The 18,921-nt window shown below is 55.4% G+C and overlaps 6 protein-coding genes across 6 annotated transcripts; 5 read left to right on the plus strand and 1 right to left on the minus strand.

The window, feature by feature from the left end:
• Positions 1–2,446: 2,446 nt before the first annotated feature.
• POSPLADRAFT_1148622 (hypothetical protein) lies at positions 2,447–3,738 on the plus strand (the record flags this gene model as incomplete). The annotated part of the gene is made up of 2 exons (XM_024486202.1): positions 2,447–3,537; positions 3,672–3,738. The coding sequence occupies 2 exons, from the start codon at positions 2,447–2,449 to the stop codon at positions 3,736–3,738; spliced, it is 1,158 nt and encodes a 385-aa protein (XP_024337122.1).
• Positions 3,739–9,566: 5,828 nt separating this feature from the next.
• Positions 9,567–12,367, plus strand: POSPLADRAFT_1182844 (hypothetical protein; the record flags this gene model as incomplete). Its single annotated transcript, XM_024488951.1, has 5 exons — positions 9,567–9,842; positions 9,904–10,014; positions 10,849–11,295; positions 11,457–11,707; positions 11,798–12,367. The coding sequence occupies 5 exons, from the start codon at positions 9,567–9,569 to the stop codon at positions 12,264–12,266; spliced, it is 1,554 nt and encodes a 517-aa protein (XP_024337123.1). The 3' UTR covers positions 12,267–12,367.
• A 499-nt stretch (positions 12,368–12,866) lies between these two features.
• On the minus strand, positions 12,867–13,226 carry POSPLADRAFT_1058504 (hypothetical protein; the record flags this gene model as incomplete). Its single annotated transcript, XM_024481047.1, has 4 exons — positions 12,867–12,911; positions 12,965–13,059; positions 13,119–13,158; positions 13,218–13,226. 4 exons carry the CDS (start codon positions 13,224–13,226, stop codon positions 12,867–12,869), a joined length of 189 nt encoding a protein of 62 aa, XP_024337124.1.
• Positions 13,227–13,600: 374 nt separating this feature from the next.
• POSPLADRAFT_1047790 (hypothetical protein) lies at positions 13,601–13,996 on the plus strand (the record flags this gene model as incomplete). The annotated part of the gene is made up of 1 exon (XM_024479360.1): positions 13,601–13,996. The coding sequence occupies one exon, from the start codon at positions 13,601–13,603 to the stop codon at positions 13,994–13,996; it is 396 nt and encodes a 131-aa protein (XP_024337125.1).
• A 580-nt stretch (positions 13,997–14,576) lies between these two features.
• Positions 14,577–16,145, plus strand: POSPLADRAFT_1058506 (hypothetical protein; the record flags this gene model as incomplete). Its single annotated transcript, XM_024481048.1, has 6 exons — positions 14,577–14,677; positions 14,728–14,778; positions 14,832–15,706; positions 15,759–15,842; positions 15,905–16,018; positions 16,072–16,145. The coding sequence occupies 6 exons, from the start codon at positions 14,577–14,579 to the stop codon at positions 16,143–16,145; spliced, it is 1,299 nt and encodes a 432-aa protein (XP_024337126.1).
• Positions 16,146–16,647: 502 nt separating this feature from the next.
• POSPLADRAFT_1058507 (hypothetical protein) lies at positions 16,648–18,450 on the plus strand (the record flags this gene model as incomplete). Its single annotated transcript, XM_024481049.1, has 11 exons — positions 16,648–16,836; positions 16,915–17,077; positions 17,134–17,297; positions 17,360–17,510; positions 17,572–17,607; positions 17,663–17,803; positions 17,853–17,942; positions 17,997–18,023; positions 18,077–18,136; positions 18,206–18,334; positions 18,383–18,450. 11 exons carry the CDS (start codon positions 16,648–16,650, stop codon positions 18,448–18,450), a joined length of 1,218 nt encoding a protein of 405 aa, XP_024337127.1.
• Positions 18,451–18,921: the final 471 nt, after the last annotated feature.

Genomic DNA, 18,921 nt, shown 5'->3' on the forward strand with positions numbered 1-18,921 from the left:
TTCTCCCGCTCGTTCCAGCGGATGATGAACACAATATTCGCAGACATGCTTCAAGAAGGCTGGCTTTGCATTTACATGGACGACATCCTGATCTTTTCCCAGGACAAAGCAGAACACGAAGAACGAACACAACGTGTTATCAAACGACTTCGACAACATGACCTCTACCTCAAACCGGAGAAATGTGCCTTCGACGTCACCGAAGTCGAATTCCTCGGCATGATCATCCGTCCAGGAGAAATTGCAATGGACCCTGTCAAACTAGCTGGCATCACAGAGTGGCCGGTGCCGTCCAACCTCAGGCAAGTACGCGCCTTTGTTGGATTTGGAAACTTTTACCGCCGGTTTATCAAAGGCTTCTCGGACAAAGCGCAACCGCTGGTTGCTCTCACCCGGAAGGACGTCGCCTGGACCTGGGGATCTGACCAACAGAAAGCCTTTGAGACCCTCAAAAAGGCATTCCTAGAAGAACCGGTACTACGTATGCCGGATCCTGACCGACCCTTCACCATCGAAACCGACGCCTCAAAGTTTGCCACCGGAGCGGTGCTACGCCAACGTGATGACAATGGCGATTGGCATCCTTGCGGATACCTCTCCCAGAGCTTCAATGCGGCTGAACGAAACTATGACATCTACGACAGGGAATTATACGCGGTCATCCGTGCACTAGATGAGTGGAGGCACTACCTCATTGGCAGCCCATACCCAGTAACGATTCTCAGCGACCACAAGAATCTCACATACTGGAAGCAGGCCAAAGACATGAACCGACGACAAGCACGCTGGGCGAGTAAACTGACCGAGTTTGACTTCCGCCTGGTGCACGTTCCTGGTACCCAAATGGTGCAGAGCGACACTCTCTCCCACCGACCCGACCATGACGACGGCTCAAATGACAACACCGACGTTGTTATGCTCCCACCGGAAGTATGGGTCGCTGCCGTCGACATCGACACCCACGACACCATCCTTTCCTTTAAGGACGACCCAATAATGAAGGAAGGCCTCACTGCAGTGTGCACTGGAGGAACACCACGCACTAGAACAGACTGGTCCATCGATGATGACCTCCTCTTATACCAGGATCGGGTCTATGTACCCCCAGATGAGTCTCTTCGCAAACGTCTTGTCTCCCACTATCACGACCTCCCCTCCGCAGGACACCCCGGTGTTCAGAAAACCCTTCTTGGCTTGCGCCGTGACTACTGGTGGCCGAGCATGGCCCAGTTTGTCGCTCGCTATGTTAACGGCTGTGGCATCTGCCAGCAAATGAAGGTTAACACGCATCCAGCCCGACCGCCCATCACCCCCATTCGGCCCCGTGCAAATGCCAAGCCCTTCAGCACATTCTCGTGCGATTACATTACCGACTTGCCACCGTCCAACGGCTTCGATTCAATTCTGGTCGTAGTGGACCACGACCTTACGAAGGAGGTAATGTTCATCCCATGCAACAAAACAATTGACGCTCTTGGGACGGCAGATGCAATGTACCGAGAGGTCTACAAGTGGTTTGGACTCCCAGACAAGATTATCAGTGACCGAGGACCGCAATTTGCGTCCAAAGTCTTCCAGGAACTTTGCAAAATGACTGGGGTCCAATCAGCCATGAGTACAGCATTCCATCCGCAAACCGACGGCGAGACAGAACGAGTGAACCAAGAGCTGGAGATCTACCTCCGCTGCTTCACTGCCAATGACCCGGATAAGTGGGCTGACCATCTTCACACCGCGCAATTTGCTCACAACTCCCGTGAGCACTCCACGACGAAGGCGTCCCCGTTCAAACTCATGATGGGATACGAACCTTGTGGAATACCCACCGCGCACCCCGGATCAAACACGCCCCAAGCAGCTTATCGCCTCAAGGACTTGCAAAACATCCGCGAAGAAGCACATGCGGCAATGGAGATGGCCCAGAACGTCCTGGCCAAGAGAGTAAAAAGGAAGGGGGGTTCCTTCCATAAAGGTCAGCTGGTATGGCTAGACTCCCGGAACTTGAAACTGCCGTACCCGTCCAGGAAACTAGCCCCGAGGTGAGAAGGGCTGTTCAAAGTCCTAGACAAGATTGGAACAGTCGCGTACAAGCTAGACTTGCCTAGCACCTGGCGAGTCCACCCCATTTTCCACGAATGGCTTCTATCTCCCTACCCGGAAACGGAGATCCATGGTCCGAACTACACGAGGCCACCCCCTGACCTTATCGAAGGCGAAGATAACTACGAAGTCGAAGCCATCATCGGACATCGAGAGAACAAGAGGATGCGGCGCCGCGAATATCGCGTCAGGTGGAAGGGTTACTCAACAGCCGATGACTCATGGGAGCCCGAAGCGAACCTGACTGGGACGGCTGACGAAGTGTTGGCAGAATATAAGAACAGGAAGGACTTGAGCTAAGTCGTCAGCAGCTCTACCCAGTCGCTACATTCCCACTTGCACCAACATGTCTTCCACCCTCCCGTTCCTCGACCAGTTCAATGCCCCCTCGACCGAAGGTGGGAAAAGGATCTCAATCTACACCCCTAAGCACACCCATGTCGGTGACAGCACCTTGCTGACGCTTCTCCTCAGTAATCCCACCGACGTCTTCAACAAGCTCAAAGCCCACAACCCCGAGGCAACCAATGCCACCGACCGCGCTGCACTAGAGGCGTATCTCTCCGCCCGCCGCGAATATGACGAGGCTGTCAAGGCAGCCGACGAGGCCATCGACCACCACAAACGGCTCCTACGCCAACAGGACGACCGCGTCCTCACTGAGCTCATCCGGCTCGACAATCTGAAAGTTGCCCATCGCTTTCAACCGCTCTTACCACGCAGCATCCGGGCACGACACAACAAATTCATCCCACGCGCCATCCCCAACGCGTACTTACCCCTACCCGCACCCCTACCGACGTCCGCCTTCAGGCGCCTCCCGATCCCATCCCCTTTCCTCCAAGCAACGCCGCGGAGCACTACCATCCCGGCTGACTGGCAACCCAACCCTGGTTGGACCCCGAAGGGAAGCTGCAGGCGATGCGGATCATCTCGACACTGGGTACGGGACTGTCCGGACGTACGATGCGCAGGATGCAGAAAAGAAGCCCCTGGACACCTGGAGCGAGAGTGCGGAACCAGGCCGATGAAGCGACACGTATCCGCACCACCTGAAGAACCTGCGCGACGCGTGGGGGTGGTCGTCGACAACGTGTTCCTCAAAGGAATCATCAATGAGGCGAAGGAGAGGAAGGAGAGAGAAAGGCAGACAAAAGCGATACCCATCCCTCCACCGCGTAGCGCTAACCCCGAACCCCCGGCCAGTCCCGTTGTGGGACCCTCGCGCCCCCGCCCCGACACACCCGTCGTCTTTCGCAAAGTCGATCCCGACTGGACACCCGACTCTACTCAATGGACGTGGGACAGCTCCTGGCCGCATCAGAAGCACCTCTCTGGCAAAGAATGGATGAACGTGGGGAGAAACGCGCGCAAGGAATGGTTCGACGAAGAAGAGGACGACGGCGTAGATTGGGAGTTGTATGGAGATGGTGAGCAGTAAGTAGTCGAATGGGACTTCGACTCTGGTAGGGGGGTAATGAAACATTTATCTTTCCGTTCTATTCCTTGTATTACTAGCACCCATACTGGCGCCTATCTCAGCGCTCACCCGCAGGTTGAACATTATGTAGCTTACATAATGGGGTCCGTGCGCACTTCATGCCTGGTATCGTACCACTACGTTTCTTTCTTTACTAACACGACCACATAGACACAATGGTCCGTGCGCAGTTGGTACTTGTATAAGTAGTTGTACCATTAGTCGGTCGAACTCTAAGTTCGACCTGGTTATTCATTCAAGTCTCTGCTCCTCTTCGCTTGGGGTAGTGGTCATTCTCGACTTCCTCGCTCGATCTTCAGGACGATGCACTGTCCATAAGTCCTCGCTCGTCGTCTACGAGTCAGGCATCGATATAGGAGTATAGACCGTTGTATCAATGATAGGTTTGACCAGGCTCTAGCTGTTGAAACAACAGTGTGACAGCGTGGCGAGCGTGTTTGTTAATGGGCATAGCAATGCCCATAAGGGACAATCATGTGCAGTACATACATCACATGGGTTTGTTTTATACTACAATAGGGGCCTCTGGCCCCTGGCTACTCATGTGCCCACACTTGCAAGCTCATTCCTGACCATACGGGTTGGTATGTTTCAACACTAGCCTTAGCACAAGGCTTCAAAAATGGCACACAACTTCAAGAACACACCCTGAATCAGTTCCCTACTTTGGCATTGCACCTTCTACACAAAGCATCCCATATTCAGCCCCCTTTGTTGTTTTGAAGCCTCAAGGACCCCTGACTAAAACAATAAGGAATCCCCTTTTGGAACTCATTGGGAGGCCTGAGCCTTCCTCTGAAAAAGACCTCACCATATACTCTGAAGGCCAGTTTGAGTAGTACCCAATTCTCAAATACTTTGAGCCATGTGATCAGTTCCCACTCTATCATTTTGGTTTCTTGCTTTGCACCAGGAACTCTCTGACACTCCCTGACCATCTACGCTCTGAGCCATAACCCTATTAAGGCCTCTTAATCATGATTGAATCCATGTTTGATCATGATCCGTCAATCTTGAGGCTCAGGCAAGCAGATCTAGGTCATCAAAGCTTTCAGCATGTTTCCTTATGGTAATCTCTCGTGCTTCATTCTACAAAATGCCTTGGTGGTGATGCGACCAAGGAAACCCTACTCTATACTGGGATAAAGGACACAGGGAAACCTACAACAGTCTATAATAAAATGGAGGAGTTAGGAGTAAGGGTCCTGTCGCGACTTGAGGTCAAGCGACAGAGGAAAACCAAACAAGGATGCTGGGGGCGTTCAACTGGGTCTCACTGAAGTGATGGTGAGCAATGCTCAAACCTAAGGCTAGGGACAAGATAATATATTAGTTAAGTAAGAAAGGAATACAAAGGGATGCTTACTGACCTAGGGACAAGAGGTCGAAACTGAGGTCCCTAGGGCAGCAGAGGCCGGCTTATATACAGGGGAAGATAAGGGCAGGCTGTGCGCATTGGTCCGTGCACAGCTGGTTCATGCACAGCATGCTGACGCAGCCCCGGGGGCCGGTGAGTCAGAGCAGCTGTGTCAGCAGAGCCCGAGCTGTGCCGCGCACTGCCACCCATCTAATCCGATCATACAGTAGATAAGGAAATGTCCGTTTCAGGCATATAGTACAGAGGTCGCGGGTTCGAGCTCGCGAAAGGGAAAAAATTAAAAAGACGGCTAGACACCATGTCAACTCATGACAGGTCCTGCTTCGGAACACTTCTAAATGTCTCGGATGGCACAAGTATATCTCTTCAGAGCCTTTGACTAGGCTTTCACACAGTGGAATTGAAACAGACAATGTGAGGGACTTAGGCTGTATTCGGCACCCCCACCCGGCCTACGCTTGCACGCCATAATCAGAGGCATCTGTGTTGATCTCACACTTCGAGCAAAACAAGGTGTGGATGCTTGCGGAATGGTGCTCCAGCTTTGTCCCACTCTTTGTCACATGCTTGTGATGGCAGCATCACACTTATCTCACCCTACTTCGATGTGCTCTGAGACTGCATATACCACCCTTGCTGCCTATTAATATTGCAATACCTACAATTCTGACACTGTTTTTACTTGTGTATTTATGGCTAGGATGAGCACCCTTACTTCTGTGATTCTTCACAGATGTTGTAGAAACCATGTGAGAGACTCGGATTGGCCATATAACTCAAAGGGCTGTGATGTACATGTGACAGGGGTGATATCATGGTGACCAGCATCTCACGAAGCATGGTGGCAACACCCCCACCTGGCCTTGAAGCCAAGTGGAGGTGCAGGCGTAGGCCAGGCAGGGGTGCTAAATATGGCCTTAACTATTCTGTTAGATGTAGTTTGGGAGTGCAACACAGCACTTGCTTGAATTGGAGACAAGTTGGATGTAGTTAGACAGCGCAGGGTACCACTTGCTCAAATTAGAGCAAGTTGGATGAGAGGCAAAGTTGCAGTGCAACACTTGTCAAAATCTTTGAAGCAAGTCGGATGGAATACAAAGTGTAGAGGCAACAAGTCAAATTTGAGACAAACTGTAGTGTTGAGAGGGAAAGGGAATCTGTAATTTTTCTAAGTGCAAAGTTGTTTATATACATGTGCATTGTGCTAAACCAAAATCCGAGTCCAAATGTGGATTGTACGAAAGCCAAAACTCATCTGATGTCCAAAACCCAGGTACCAACTAGTAAAGACTAAAGTCAGGGGATTGTACTACTACTACAAGGAACATAGCAGGTACGTGAACCCACTGAGGTGTTTTGTAGGACGAACCACGAGGGATTACCATGAGGGGGATGTGCCGACAGCTCCAATAATTTAGATCAAGATACCTGAGCATTGAGATTGTGATTGACCGCAGTTCTGATTGTGATTGAGGGGCCTTAGTCAGGTCATGACTTGATGTACTGATGGTCGGTGGCATTCCGAGAGTTCCTGGTGTGATGTGAACCTCCGAAACAATAAAGTGGAAACTGACTGCATGAGTCAAAGTACTTGGGAGTCAGGTACTACTCAAACCGGGCTTCGGAATGCATGGTGAGGTCTTCTTTTGGGAGAAGGCTCAGGCTTCTTGACAGGGTCCGATAGGGGCTTTTTGCGTCCTTTAGTCTTTAGAATGATGGAGGAGGCCACATATGGTGCACTCTGTGCTGGAGGCCACACCGGAATGGGAGACTGACTCACAACACACTTCCGATGGCTTATACCACATTCAAGGCCCAACACCGAGGCTAGGATCAGTTCGAACCTAACACCATGTTGCTGCAAATCTATCAACATATATACACACTACATTAGTTTTCTGCTCCTGTATAAACCCCTGTCACACCACACTAATCAAAATGGCACAGTATGTATAATAGCCTGCTTGTGCATAATGGATCTTATTTTCAACCCTTTGTCACTGTTAAAGCATGCAATCTCTACTCAACAATCTAGGAAACTAAACATATTATGAAGACTATCCCGATTGAAGACTTTGCTATTCTTAACAATTTGAGAATTTAGTGTGACAAGTTATTGATCCACAAAGATACCCAGATTTTGAATGTAACAGGGCAGGCAATATATTGCCAGTTGTCCGAGAGAGCCACTGACCAGTGCACTCGAGGTCAGCAAATATAAACATGGTTATTTCGGGGAACCGCTCGTAGGATCATATCATTGGCCACTCGCCAGCACATGACGTGCGTGCATGGTCATCGCGAGGCGCGAGATGCGGCACGAGCACCCAACGTTCGAAGTCGGCGCTGAGATGAAAGCCTCCGAGGCGCGCCTAGAATTGAGAATAGTCTCCCGGACGTAATAAGTGCGTGCGGCAGGCGTCCGGTCGCGAGCTACCCCGGACGGCTCGATTTAGGCTTCGTTAAGCGAGTAGGGAGCATCGTTTGTGCGATGCTGCGATACGCCGTACTCACAAGAACGTGCGGGGCAACGTGCGGTCATTTAGTGAGCGGGATCGCACGATGCGGGCGAGGGTAATCGTCGCGAGGATACTGTGGACAAGACGGGCGAGCGGCAAGCAGTGGTTCCCAGAGACGCGGGAGCGCGGGGATGACGCGCTGAGCGCGCGAAAGAGAGGATGAGCGTACGGGGAAAGAGACCGTGCATCTCCCCATTCGCTGCGAAGACACGGGGCCGCAGCAGGGAGACGCGGGGAGATAACATGTGTACAGCAAATGATTGAAAGGTTGTCGGAAGCAGCCGCGATATGGGCCGTGGCCTTGTTGGGCAAACGTGCGTCGCCGCTGACGCACCGGGCAGACCCATGACGGTTGCGGCTGGGCGAGAGCGCCTGTGGGCGAGAATGGATTTTGCGTGGAGGGCGGACGGTGGGGGCGGGCAAACGAAGAGCCATAGGCGGCGACAGCGCAGAGGGCAGTGGCGGGCAGCTTCAAGTCGAAATGGAGGACGGGGCGGAGAGCTGAGTCAGCATGTCCCACGTGTCTGGGACGGTCGTTCGTCAGAGGATGTGAGAAACTTTGATTGAGTGGACGACTCGCAGGGAGCATTCACAGACTGGCCGTGCAGAGGATTGATCTACGTAACACAGAACGGAATCGAGCGCAACGTTGCTCAGCCGCGCTCGCCCCATCACTCCGATATATCTGCCGTTCCACATCTCGCCTCTCGCCTTCTCTCCTCTCCCCATTTCCCCGAGCCTGCGATCGTCCTTTCCCTCCGTGTTCATCCCCGCACAGTATATGACGCCTATCCGCACGGGCTGCGACCCCTCCGGCCGTCCTTCGCACCCTCGCTCTCCTACCTCTCCCTCTACCTCGGCCACTGCCACCGCTTCCCCCTCTCCCCGCCCCTCCAAGGACCGAATCTTCTACCTCCCCGCACGGCCTCGGCGCACAAACTCCTCCAAGACTCACTCGTCCACCAAATGGCCCAATGATAGCCAGACCGATTCCAGCGGTTCCGGCACCGAGACCAAGCAAGGGCGCCCCTCGCCTCATCCCCATCCGCGAAAGCGGGCAGTCCGGAGAGCTTCAGAGAAGGCCCTGACTTTGCATACTCCCCGTATGTCTACATCCGATCCGTTGTTGACCATGTCACCCCCCTCGTCAGGACGACCCCTATCTCGCCGCTCGCCTTCCCCGTCCTCCTCATCGTCATCCCCCAGTTCCCCGACCTCTCGCATGCCCCCGCCCGTCAGCGCCGGCATCGGTCGTAAGGTAGCTGCATCCCTCGATCTCTTCCGAGAGTCAATCCCCACTCCGTCCAGCGAGGATGTTGCCCCTTTCGAGCGGCCCCGCTCGTCTGCCTCGCGACGCAAGACCGTCACCGCCCATGCAATGGAGGACATGGCGGAGGCCCAGTTCGAGTTCGTCAAGCGTTCGGACTGGCCAGACCGCGAGGCCGCTGCCATCCGGAGAGAAAGGAGCATGACAGGACTGGAGCGGGTCCGAACCCACGAAAGCACAGGTTCGACTACAAGTGTGCGCGAGCAAGATGTGCGCCGGTCACAGAAAAGGAAGATGTCCTTCCGGGACACGGTCCTGAACGATTTAGTGCAGTGGCGGAATGCCGTTGCAGAGGACACCGAGCGCGGCAGGCTGCGGGACCGGGGCGTATGGCTTGAGGACACACCGCAGGAGACCCTTGGATCGCCAGGTACCGATTTGTCTGTGTCTTCTAATTTGACTCCCTATGAGCACACATCACCAGCTGATGCTCTCGAGCCGCTGTCGCCGCCTACCCCTCGCTCGCGCTCCCCCGGTGAGCTGCCGGCATTATCCACAGTCCCCACACCTTTCTCGCACCAGCCGCCGCCTCCAGTGCGCGTCAGTTCGCGTGATGCAGTTCGATCACCGACGCCGGTACAAGATCACATACCTGCTCCAGCACCAACATTTTCTGCATACCCCTCCATTGTTACTTCTGATCTTACTTCGCCCTCTCCGTGGTCTACGGACGATGAGAGCGCCTGGGATAGTGCCTCCGTTACTACAACGTCGACTACGGAGGCTTCGTCCCCTTTTCCTATGTCACCTTCGCGTACGAGCCCAGCGCCGCAGCCTCTTGTCCGGCATCCGAGTGACGAAGACGAAGAGCAGCAACAGAGGGCTCTTTTGGTTCCTTACGATGAGCTGGAGTTGGACCCTCGACAAGCGGCCAGCGAGGACCGGAGCCAGGAAGAGTTTGATTTCGGAGCTTTCCACGAGAGTTTGCCGCATATTCCCCTGCGTCCTTTCCGCAATCAGGTCGGGGGCCATAGTGCTATCTACAAGTTCACGAAGCGTGCCGTGTGTAAGGCGAGTGTTCTCTTCTTGTTCTCACGGATTATGAAGCGCGGCTTAAACGGCAGCTTTCGTCTCATAGCCCCTAGTCTCTCGCGAGAATTTGTTCTACGAAGCCGTTGAACGAGAAGCGCCGCCGCTACTTGACTTCATACCACGCTACCTCGGCGTCATGCTTGTCAGCTACCGGCGTGTCCCCCGGCTTAACGGCCCCTCTGCCGCGCACCTTACCGATCACTCTGGCCGTGCACGTCCGCCGCTGCACAAGGCCGCGTCCGACCAGTCGCGCTCTCAGCAGCTGTCACACTCGCGTTCCGGCGCCGGCCAACAGACCGGCGATACGGACGCGTCGGAGGCGGAGCTGCCCGAGGTCGCGCTAGACTACAACCGCCACATCGTTCCGCAATGGCTTCTTCGCGGTGGGCGCAGTCGCGCGATGTCGCAGTCTGACGCCTCTGCGTCGTCGTTCCCGCGCCCGATTAACCGGCGGCTGAGGGGCGCGCACCTCGGGGGGTACACTGCATCGAGTCCAGATCTTGCGACGTCTATCGGCCATGCGCCGTGGGTGAACGGCGCGCATGCTACGCCCTCCTCGCGGGGCCGCGCGATGCCCGGTTTCCCGGTGGACGCGCCCACGCCGGTGAACTCACCACGCATCACGTCGACTATTGTCGAGGAATCGAATAGCCCGTCGCTCGACGGGCGCTGCAGCCGTGTAATGTCGCCGCACGTATCGTATCAGAATGGACTTTTCGGCGGGACGGGATCCACTGTGGTGAATACGAGGTTCAAAGACCATGTATTTAGCACCCTCCTGCGCCGGATATCGAAGCAGGCGTCGGGCGTCGCGGCACATAGTCTCCGAGCAGAGGACGATGGCGACCTCGCGGACGGGGAGGCGGAGGACGCAGGTGTGGGCGCTAGCATGGCGAAGGGTAGGCGAAAGCGTCTTAGCCAGGTCGACCGGCTGCGCGAGGAGGACGAAAGCCTTCTGGGACAGCCCCTGCGGCGCGTGCAGAGCGAGAAGCGGTTCCCTGCGCACGGCCAAGGTCAAAATACGCCAGAGATGTTCGACTTTGAATATGACAGGCCCGGGGACGAGAGTGGGGCGCACAGCTTCAGGGACCACAGTGGCATGCCCCCATTTACGGCTTGCTCGCACGGCAGGACGCCCAGCTACTCGCGTTCCAGGCCGCCATATACGGACCCCTTGAGCCTCCTTGAGCCGCATCTTCCCCATGCGCACCGGATGTCCCCAGGGCCCGCCGGGCGTGATCCCTCGGTGACGCGGCAGAATCATTTCATTTTAATGGAGGATTTGACCGGCCGGCTGAAACACTCGTGCGTTCTTGATCTTAAGATGGGCACGCGGCAGTACGGGATGGATGCGACGCCGTCCAAGAAGAAGAGCCAGCGGAAGAAATGCGACAGGACGACCAGCAGGGCGCTGGGTGTGCGGGTGTGCGGCATGCAGGTGAGTGACAGATACGCTGCTCCGCTAGACTGTTTGGACTTGTGGATGCTACGATCATGCCATGTTGTATTTGTCCGATCGGGAACGAGCGCAGCACGGCAGCATCCACTTGCAGTTAGAATGATATGGCGAGATGGTTGGCTGACGATCCCGATATGAAGGTATGGAACCATGTCACGCAGTCCTACGTGACCCAAGACAAATACAAGGGCCGCGAGGTCCGCCCGGACGACTTCCCTGGTGTAGTCGCGTCGTTCCTCCACAGCGGCGAGCGCCTGCTCGTGTACCACATTCCGCTCATCCTGCGCAAGCTGTATGCCCTCGCGCGCATCATCAACCGCCTCAAGGGCTACCGCTTCTACGGCTGCAGCCTGCTCATGATCTACGACGGCGACCGCGAGGTGCAGGAGACGTACCGCAGCTCCGTGCTGGACAACCCGTCGTCGCGCAGCAAGCGCGGCGAGTCACTCGAGCGCCAGCTCGGCACCGCGTCCGAGGGCAGGCAGGAGCGGCCGGGCCTGCGCCGCTCGCACAGCGAGGATATCCTGCTCGGGCACCCGGCGGACCGCTGCGAGCGGCGGCGCAAGCGCGGCGAGATGCAGATCCGCCTCGTCGACTTTGCGCACACGACGACGGGGCGCGACTGGCTGCCGTACCCGCTGGACGGGCCGAAGGAGACGGAGGAGATGACGAGCGGGAAGGGGTACACCGCGGAGGTCGAGCCCGAGACGGGGCTGATATACGCGCGGTTCCCGCCGCACTATCCTGACCAGCCCGACCGCGGGTTCCTCTTCGGACTGAGGAGCCTCGCGGAGACGCTGGAGAGGATCTGGAACGAGGAGCGCATCCGGCGCATCAAGGCCTCGAGGGATTACCAGCTCCCGCCGTTGCCGACCGATGGGAAGGAGATCTTTGACGAGATTTTCCGGACTCCTGAGGGCGAGGAGGACTTTGGTATGATATCCAGCTGACGTTCCTGTTTCTCTTTTCCTTTTTTTCGGGCGCCGCCACTCGTTCGTTTACTGCACGCACTGCCTTCCTTGGTCATTCAGCTCGTCTTTATGTTGTGCATATTTCGCCGGCACTGTTCCCTGACTCGTTCATGCTTATCCTTGCACGCACTCATGCACCGTAGAAGTATCTATCACCATTCGCAATGTATTATACTACAGCAAGTAGCGTACAGTGCATAATGAACCTAACTTAGTTGCTTCCAGCGGCATCGTCAACAGGACCAGACAGGAAACAACTGTCTCCTTCAATGTGCAGTACTCAAGGCGAGCAGTGGAGGCTTCCTTGGCCTTCCGAGATTGCCCGAGGTCAGGCTATAACGTCAGGACGCATTCGTTCTGACCAACGTCCTGGCGTCCCGCTTAGGTGGACCTAGCCAGATTTGCCTGACTTTGCATTTTGATTAGCCTCACGGATAGCTTGACACTTCTCTTCAGTACCCAATCCAGTGGTTCAAGGGCAACATCTCGGGCGGGGAACCGCGCAATATATGCGATGGGACTCTAGATAGATGTAGGATTGGATTGTACAGTCATGGTGCAATGTGTAGTCCCTCTGTCCTATGAGTCCTGGACGTATTTGTCACGAATGTCCTTCCACTGCTTCTGCAGGGGGGGTGAGTCGGGACTGAGCGCACGCGGGGCTACGAGTGACGTACCCCCTTGTTCCACGAGTCGTAGAACGACGTGATACCTATGTCGAAGCCAACGCCGAAGGCGAATGCGCCGGCGAAAATGGAGGTCACGTACACGCCTGTTTGATGCAAGAGGACGTTCAGTCCTGGTTTCAGCCAATTCAAAGTGGACACTTACTGTTGCGCTTGACGACGGTGTTGTAGAACAGGTTCGCGAACTACGTCCCAAGAGACTCGGTCAATACGAGACGAAACGCCAAAGGGAATGGGGGCTTACACCGGCCATGGCTGGATGACGGTGAGGGTACGGGTCGTAGCGGTAAAGTTGTGCTAGGCGCCGGTCACGACCTCCGTGTTGGCGCCCGTCGCAGAAGCGCCCACACGTCCCGAGCTTTCTGAACGATCGAAGTCGGTGCACTTTGCGCCATGTCTCTCCTGCGACACTGCAGACTCAACTTCCGCGTCCCGCCGCGGACGTTCGCTGCCGCCTTTCTCTCGACCGATGCAGCACCCCCTCCACCGGCAGAGCAACTTAACGACGGCGCCGAGTACTTCGACGCCTTCTCTCAGCCTTCCGCAACACCTACTTTTGACGAGCTCCCTCCCGCCGCGCCTGAGACTGCATACCCGTCCGCCAACCCGGTCGCTGCCAGCGCAAAAATGGACAAGTCTTTGAGCACTCGCGCAGAAATCTACGCCGTATATGTCAAGTCCACGCGAACAAACACGATCACGACCCTCACGCGGCCAAACGGCAACCCCGTGCGGACGCTCACGGGGGGCAATCTCGGGTTCAAAGGCGGAAACCGCTCGAGCTACGAGGCAGGGTACAAATGCGCAGTGGAGATATTCAAGGCGCTGGAGGAAGAGATGAAGAAGACCACCGAGCCGAAGTGGCAGCTGTATCTCAATGGCTTTGGGCAGGGCCGAGAAGCCATACAGAAGGCGTTGATGGCGACAGAGGGTCAGGTAGTCAAGCCCAACTTGATCCGCGTAACAGACAAGACGCCAATAAAGATTGGTGGTACGAGGGCACAAAAGAGGAAGCGGCGGTGACCCTGCTGGTGAGTGCTTCGATGGTCTGGTATTCTGCATCTGAATTTTGTCCTGCGCCCAGGATCGTTCCTTCGTTTCTCTGCCTACTCCTTTGCACATGTACGAGATGGCTCTGCGAGCCTAGACCACAGGTCCCGCAACACGAGTTGGCTGCGATCGTGCTTCGTCGGGTCCTCCCCAGCTGCCGTGTTCTTCTGTAACCTTACGGTTAGAGTTCTGGACAAAATTAGCGCATCCTGTAATAGCTTGCTGTGAGTGCGGCGCAATGCATGGCATCTGATATTGCACACAACGGTGTCGGACATGAGAGCTGACAAACAAGAATTGGGCTGTTACCCCGGATTCCATGCAGTCCTCGAACGCGGCGGACTGCCAGAGCCGAGGCTTGCCCCTATGCGGATGCTTATGTCATTCACTGGCGCTTACTCCTCCATCTCCTCCCGTCAACGAGTCCATTCGGCATGCGGCTGCGCGCATACATAGCCCCGCCTCTTGCTTTCTTGCTACCATCCCATCCCTCCCCTTCACCATTCTGCTCTCACTAAGGCTCGCTAGATCGCGCTTGTCATTCCCCTTAGCCATGACTGCGACCGCCGCTGCGACCGCAATACCCCTCGGCGTAGTGCCCTTGCCACCAGCCCGAGAGATACCATCTACTTTCGTTTCTAGCTTGAAGAGCTGGTGAGCACCTCGCGATCGTCACTCTGCAAAGATGTTAATGGAGACTCCAGGTGGGCCGCAGGCGAGAAAGAGAGCGCCGCAGCTGAAGAACGACTGCTCAGGTACGTCATCACCATGCAATGCGCGTGGTGCTCGTCCGCTAAACGTAGCCCAGGAAATTGTCCTTCTTTCGCCCTGAAGGCTCCCCGCCCGTGTCGCCCAATGAGGACACACCGGTGGTTGCACGCAGCATCCGCGTCGAGCTTCAGGACCCCAAGCATTACCTTAATACCTTAGCGATCACGCCAACGGCGGAACCTGCCTCATCCAGCCATCCTCCGGCGGTCCTCCTCCACGGGTATGGCGCAGGTCTCGGCTTCTTCTTCCAGAACTTTACCGCCCTCGGCCAGTGGGCGGGCAGGCAGGGGACGTCCGTATATGCCCTCGACTGGCTCGGCATGGGCCGTTCCGCGCGCGTGCCCTTTGCAATCAAGGCGAAGCGCGAAGATATCGATGGCCGTGTGCGGGAAGCTGAGGGATTCTTCATCGACTCGCTTGAGCAATGGCGGGAGCGCATGGGGCTCGAACGCATGACCCTTGTCGGGCACTCGCTCGGGGGCTACCTTAGCGTGGCGTATGCGCTCAAGTACCCGACCCGCGTAAGCAAGATCATTCTCCTTTCGCCTGCTGGCGTGCCGCGGGACCCGAACAGCACCGTGTACTCGCGCGAGGTCACGGACGCTCCGGACTCTGGCGCATCCAGCTCCGACCATGCGGAGGACGCGACGCGGCCGCGCATCGAGAAAGTCAAGTCCGGTCAGCAAGAAGCCCAACGCAAGGAGAGCCGGTCGCGTCGTGTACTCACATATCTCTGGGAGGAGGGTTGGAGTCCGTTCCAGGTGGTCCGTTCGTCGCTATTCTGGGGGCCGATGCTGGTCGGCAAGTATTCGAGTCGCAGGTTCATCGGCCTCGATCAGGACGACACGCGGGCTATGCACGACTACATCGTCAACCTAGTGTTGGCTAAGGGTTCGGGAGAGTATTGTGTCTGTACGTATCCGTGTGTTCCTCGTATACACGCATCTACTGACATCCTGTTTAGCTCATTTGCTCGCCCCTGGAGCTCATGCGCGACGCCCCTTAGTTGATCGGGTAGCCAACCTGAAAGTTCCGGTGACCTTTGTCTGTGAGTATCGAGCTCTATATGTCCTCAGCACGGCTCACACTCATACTCTCGGACGTTTTTAGATGGCCAACAGGACTGGATGGATCCTGATGGCGGTGCTGAGGCCGTCGAGAACATGCGACAGGCAGGTAACGGCGACGGCAAGATGTACATTATACCGCACGCTGGACACCACGGTGAGCACGATCGTCGCGCGTCCTCACGATGTATCTAATTTTGGATTCCCTAGTTTACCTCGACAACCCTAAAGCTGTTAACGATCTGCTTGTCAAGGAACTAGACCGCCATCGAGACGATGCATAAGCTGGCCTCGCACGGGCACGCTACGAATACGTCATGATTTCTTTTTGGGTAATTGGCACTTGGCCGGACGTGCCCCGCATTGTAGATTGTATAGACCGCATCATCACCTCATATACTTACACTCATTCTGTACGTACTTTTAATGTATCATTGCTGGTATGTCGTTATAACGTGCTTGTGAGGCGACTCAAGACAGCGGCGACCCGCTGCGATGATCGAGCGCTCGCAGGGCCTTTCGCGGGATGCACGGGCACTGATTGTTGTCTTTAACAATCACTTCCAAATGGCGTTCTCATGCCTCATGCACCGAGACGCGCGATATTCTCGTGCTCAAAGGCACTGTCCTCGAATCCCGCCAACGAGCAGACGGGTTGCCTGCCTTTCCTTCTTCATGAGCTATTCGTCCGCCGGACAAAATAAACGTCCTCATCCCTTGCTTTGGTCTATCACCGCCTGAGACCCGCAGGAGCTTGCAGTCTGCACAAGCGCGTGCACGCTCTCAATGGCGAAGAAGAAAGGACCGCCCTATACTGATGACCCTGGATGCAAGTACATTGTCATTGACGATCCCTGGCCGGGTACCAAACAGGGCAGGGATCGCAAGGACAACTTCTTCAACCTCGTGGGCATGTGGGTATACTTTATGCTCAATAGGAAAGACATCCCAGAGTCGATCTTCTCGGTGAACACGGTGCGTGGACATGTGAGGAAAGACTGCGAGTGCTCGTGCGTACTCAGATAGCGGCGCGGTGCGCATCTCTTATGACAGCGCGCAGAGGTCATCGTGAAGCTGCCCGAGCACGTTGACATCACACCTATCCTCGGCGCGCACGTATGGCGCCAGTGTTTTACCGACGGGGCCCCTCAGGACATCGAGCGCGTCTCGTACGTGTTCGAGTACAATTACAGGACAAAGGGCGATCCAGGCAGTCGTATGTCCTCTCAGCGTGACGTGTATCGATGACTGTCTGAAGAAAGCCCTTGCTAGACCAGTGGTCAGAGCACTATCCGATTGTCGATCCGATTCCTAGGGGGTTTCCTGTGAGGCAACCGTACGCCCCCACGCACTGGGCAACGCATCAAGGTCGGAACTGCGCGGACCTTGCCCTACCATTGCCCAAGACGCGCCAACGCACACCCACGCCTCCTCCGGTGAGCACTACAGCCCGCGCATGTGCGCCTATCGCGGGATGTTGAATCTTAGATCACATTAGAACGAATTTACCCCATACCACGCTCCCGCTCATCTCGACGCCGCTCGTGCCGCGCAGTTCGTCGAGGAAGGCGAGGGACAGACCCCTGATGTGCAGTGCGCTTGGGCAGATGATAGGGAGGTCAAGCCTGAGCTGGAGGCTGCTGCACCAGGTCCGTCCGGCATGTCCGACGTACTCTCGATAATACCGACCATTGATGATACGTTCACTAGTATTGTTTGTCGACAAGCGCGACCCTTACGAAGAGGGTGAGTAATGCACATAAGCCATAGACATGAGTTCTGACGGCCACCTCGTTGACAGAGGATGCCGCACTCCAGTTTGTGAAGCAGGAGCCTTGCGACAGCTCTGCATCTTCAATTGTCAAGCAAGAAATTACGGAAGTCCGCGTCAAAGAGGAGGTACACGATGTCCCGGTTAAGATGGAAGAGCAGCGCGCCCCCGGTTAGTCTCTGTATACAATCTTGTAGCTCTGCTCAAATGATTTTCGCAGCGACCCCAGCTCAAGCTCAGCCTTCGGCGGCATTCCTTGCTGCCTTTCAGAGGTTGGAGCAACGTACTCGCGCAGCTCAAGGCCAGACAGGTGCCTATTGATTTTCCCGTGCGGTTACGAAAGCGCATGCTCAGGACCTCGCAGCTGTCTCCCCTTCTACTCCAGAGAATGGTCGGTCTTGACGTCTAGGGATATATTTTGTGCGCGCTCATTAGAGTCCGCAGCTCAGCTTTCAGCACAACTCGCCAACGAGAATGCAGGACGTGGGCGTCCAGCTGAGCTGGGTAAGGACTGCCAATTGCAAATAGCGTCTGGCGTCTTCAAACCTTTTCTTACGAATGACCATCGGGCAGTGCGGGTCAAACCAGAACCCGAAGAGCACACGCTCCCTTTGTCGTCCACGAGTTTCCAGCATCCTCGATCGCTGCCCGACTCTCGCGTCGGGTCCGTCGGATCTTTCGACGGTCGTATGCCAACAACAGGTGCATTTACATATCGCATTTGCGTCGGCGACATCTCACAGACGACAGGGAGACATCAATCCCATGTGAAACCCGAGCCAGAAGACGCGACGCTACCCTCGCAGACGCGTATGTAGAAATGCCTCATCTACCTATATTCTCATTCAGCCTTTGCCAATGTAGCGGGAGTGCGTCATCATTCAAGGACCGATCCTGTTCGTCCTCAAGATCCACGATTGCGAGCGAGAGATTGTGAGTCAACTTTAGTTGGCGTTCTCCGACACGCGCTGAGTTTGAATGCGATATGCAAAGCATTAAAGCGGCCCAAACAAGAAGATGAAGATGGTTGGTTTAGCAATTATACATGTTGCTCACGAACTGACCGCCATCTTGTGGATAGAATTCATAAAGAGAGTGAAGACAGAGAACATATTCTGATAATTGAATATCTATTTGTTGTATACCAGTGCATGGCGATTCCAATAGAGGTTAAATTGATATTGACAATGGAGACAAACAATCTTTAGCATTAAAAGCCAGAAATCCAAACCAAATACATAATGAACTACTGTGCTTAAGTTAACAGGCATGACCTACCGCAAAACAGG

Source organism: Postia placenta, assembly GCF_002117355.1.
Source record: "Postia placenta MAD-698-R-SB12 unplaced genomic scaffold POSPLAscaffold_10, whole genome shotgun sequence".
Lineage (NCBI taxonomy): Eukaryota > Fungi > Basidiomycota > Agaricomycetes > Polyporales > Adustoporiaceae > Rhodonia > Rhodonia placenta.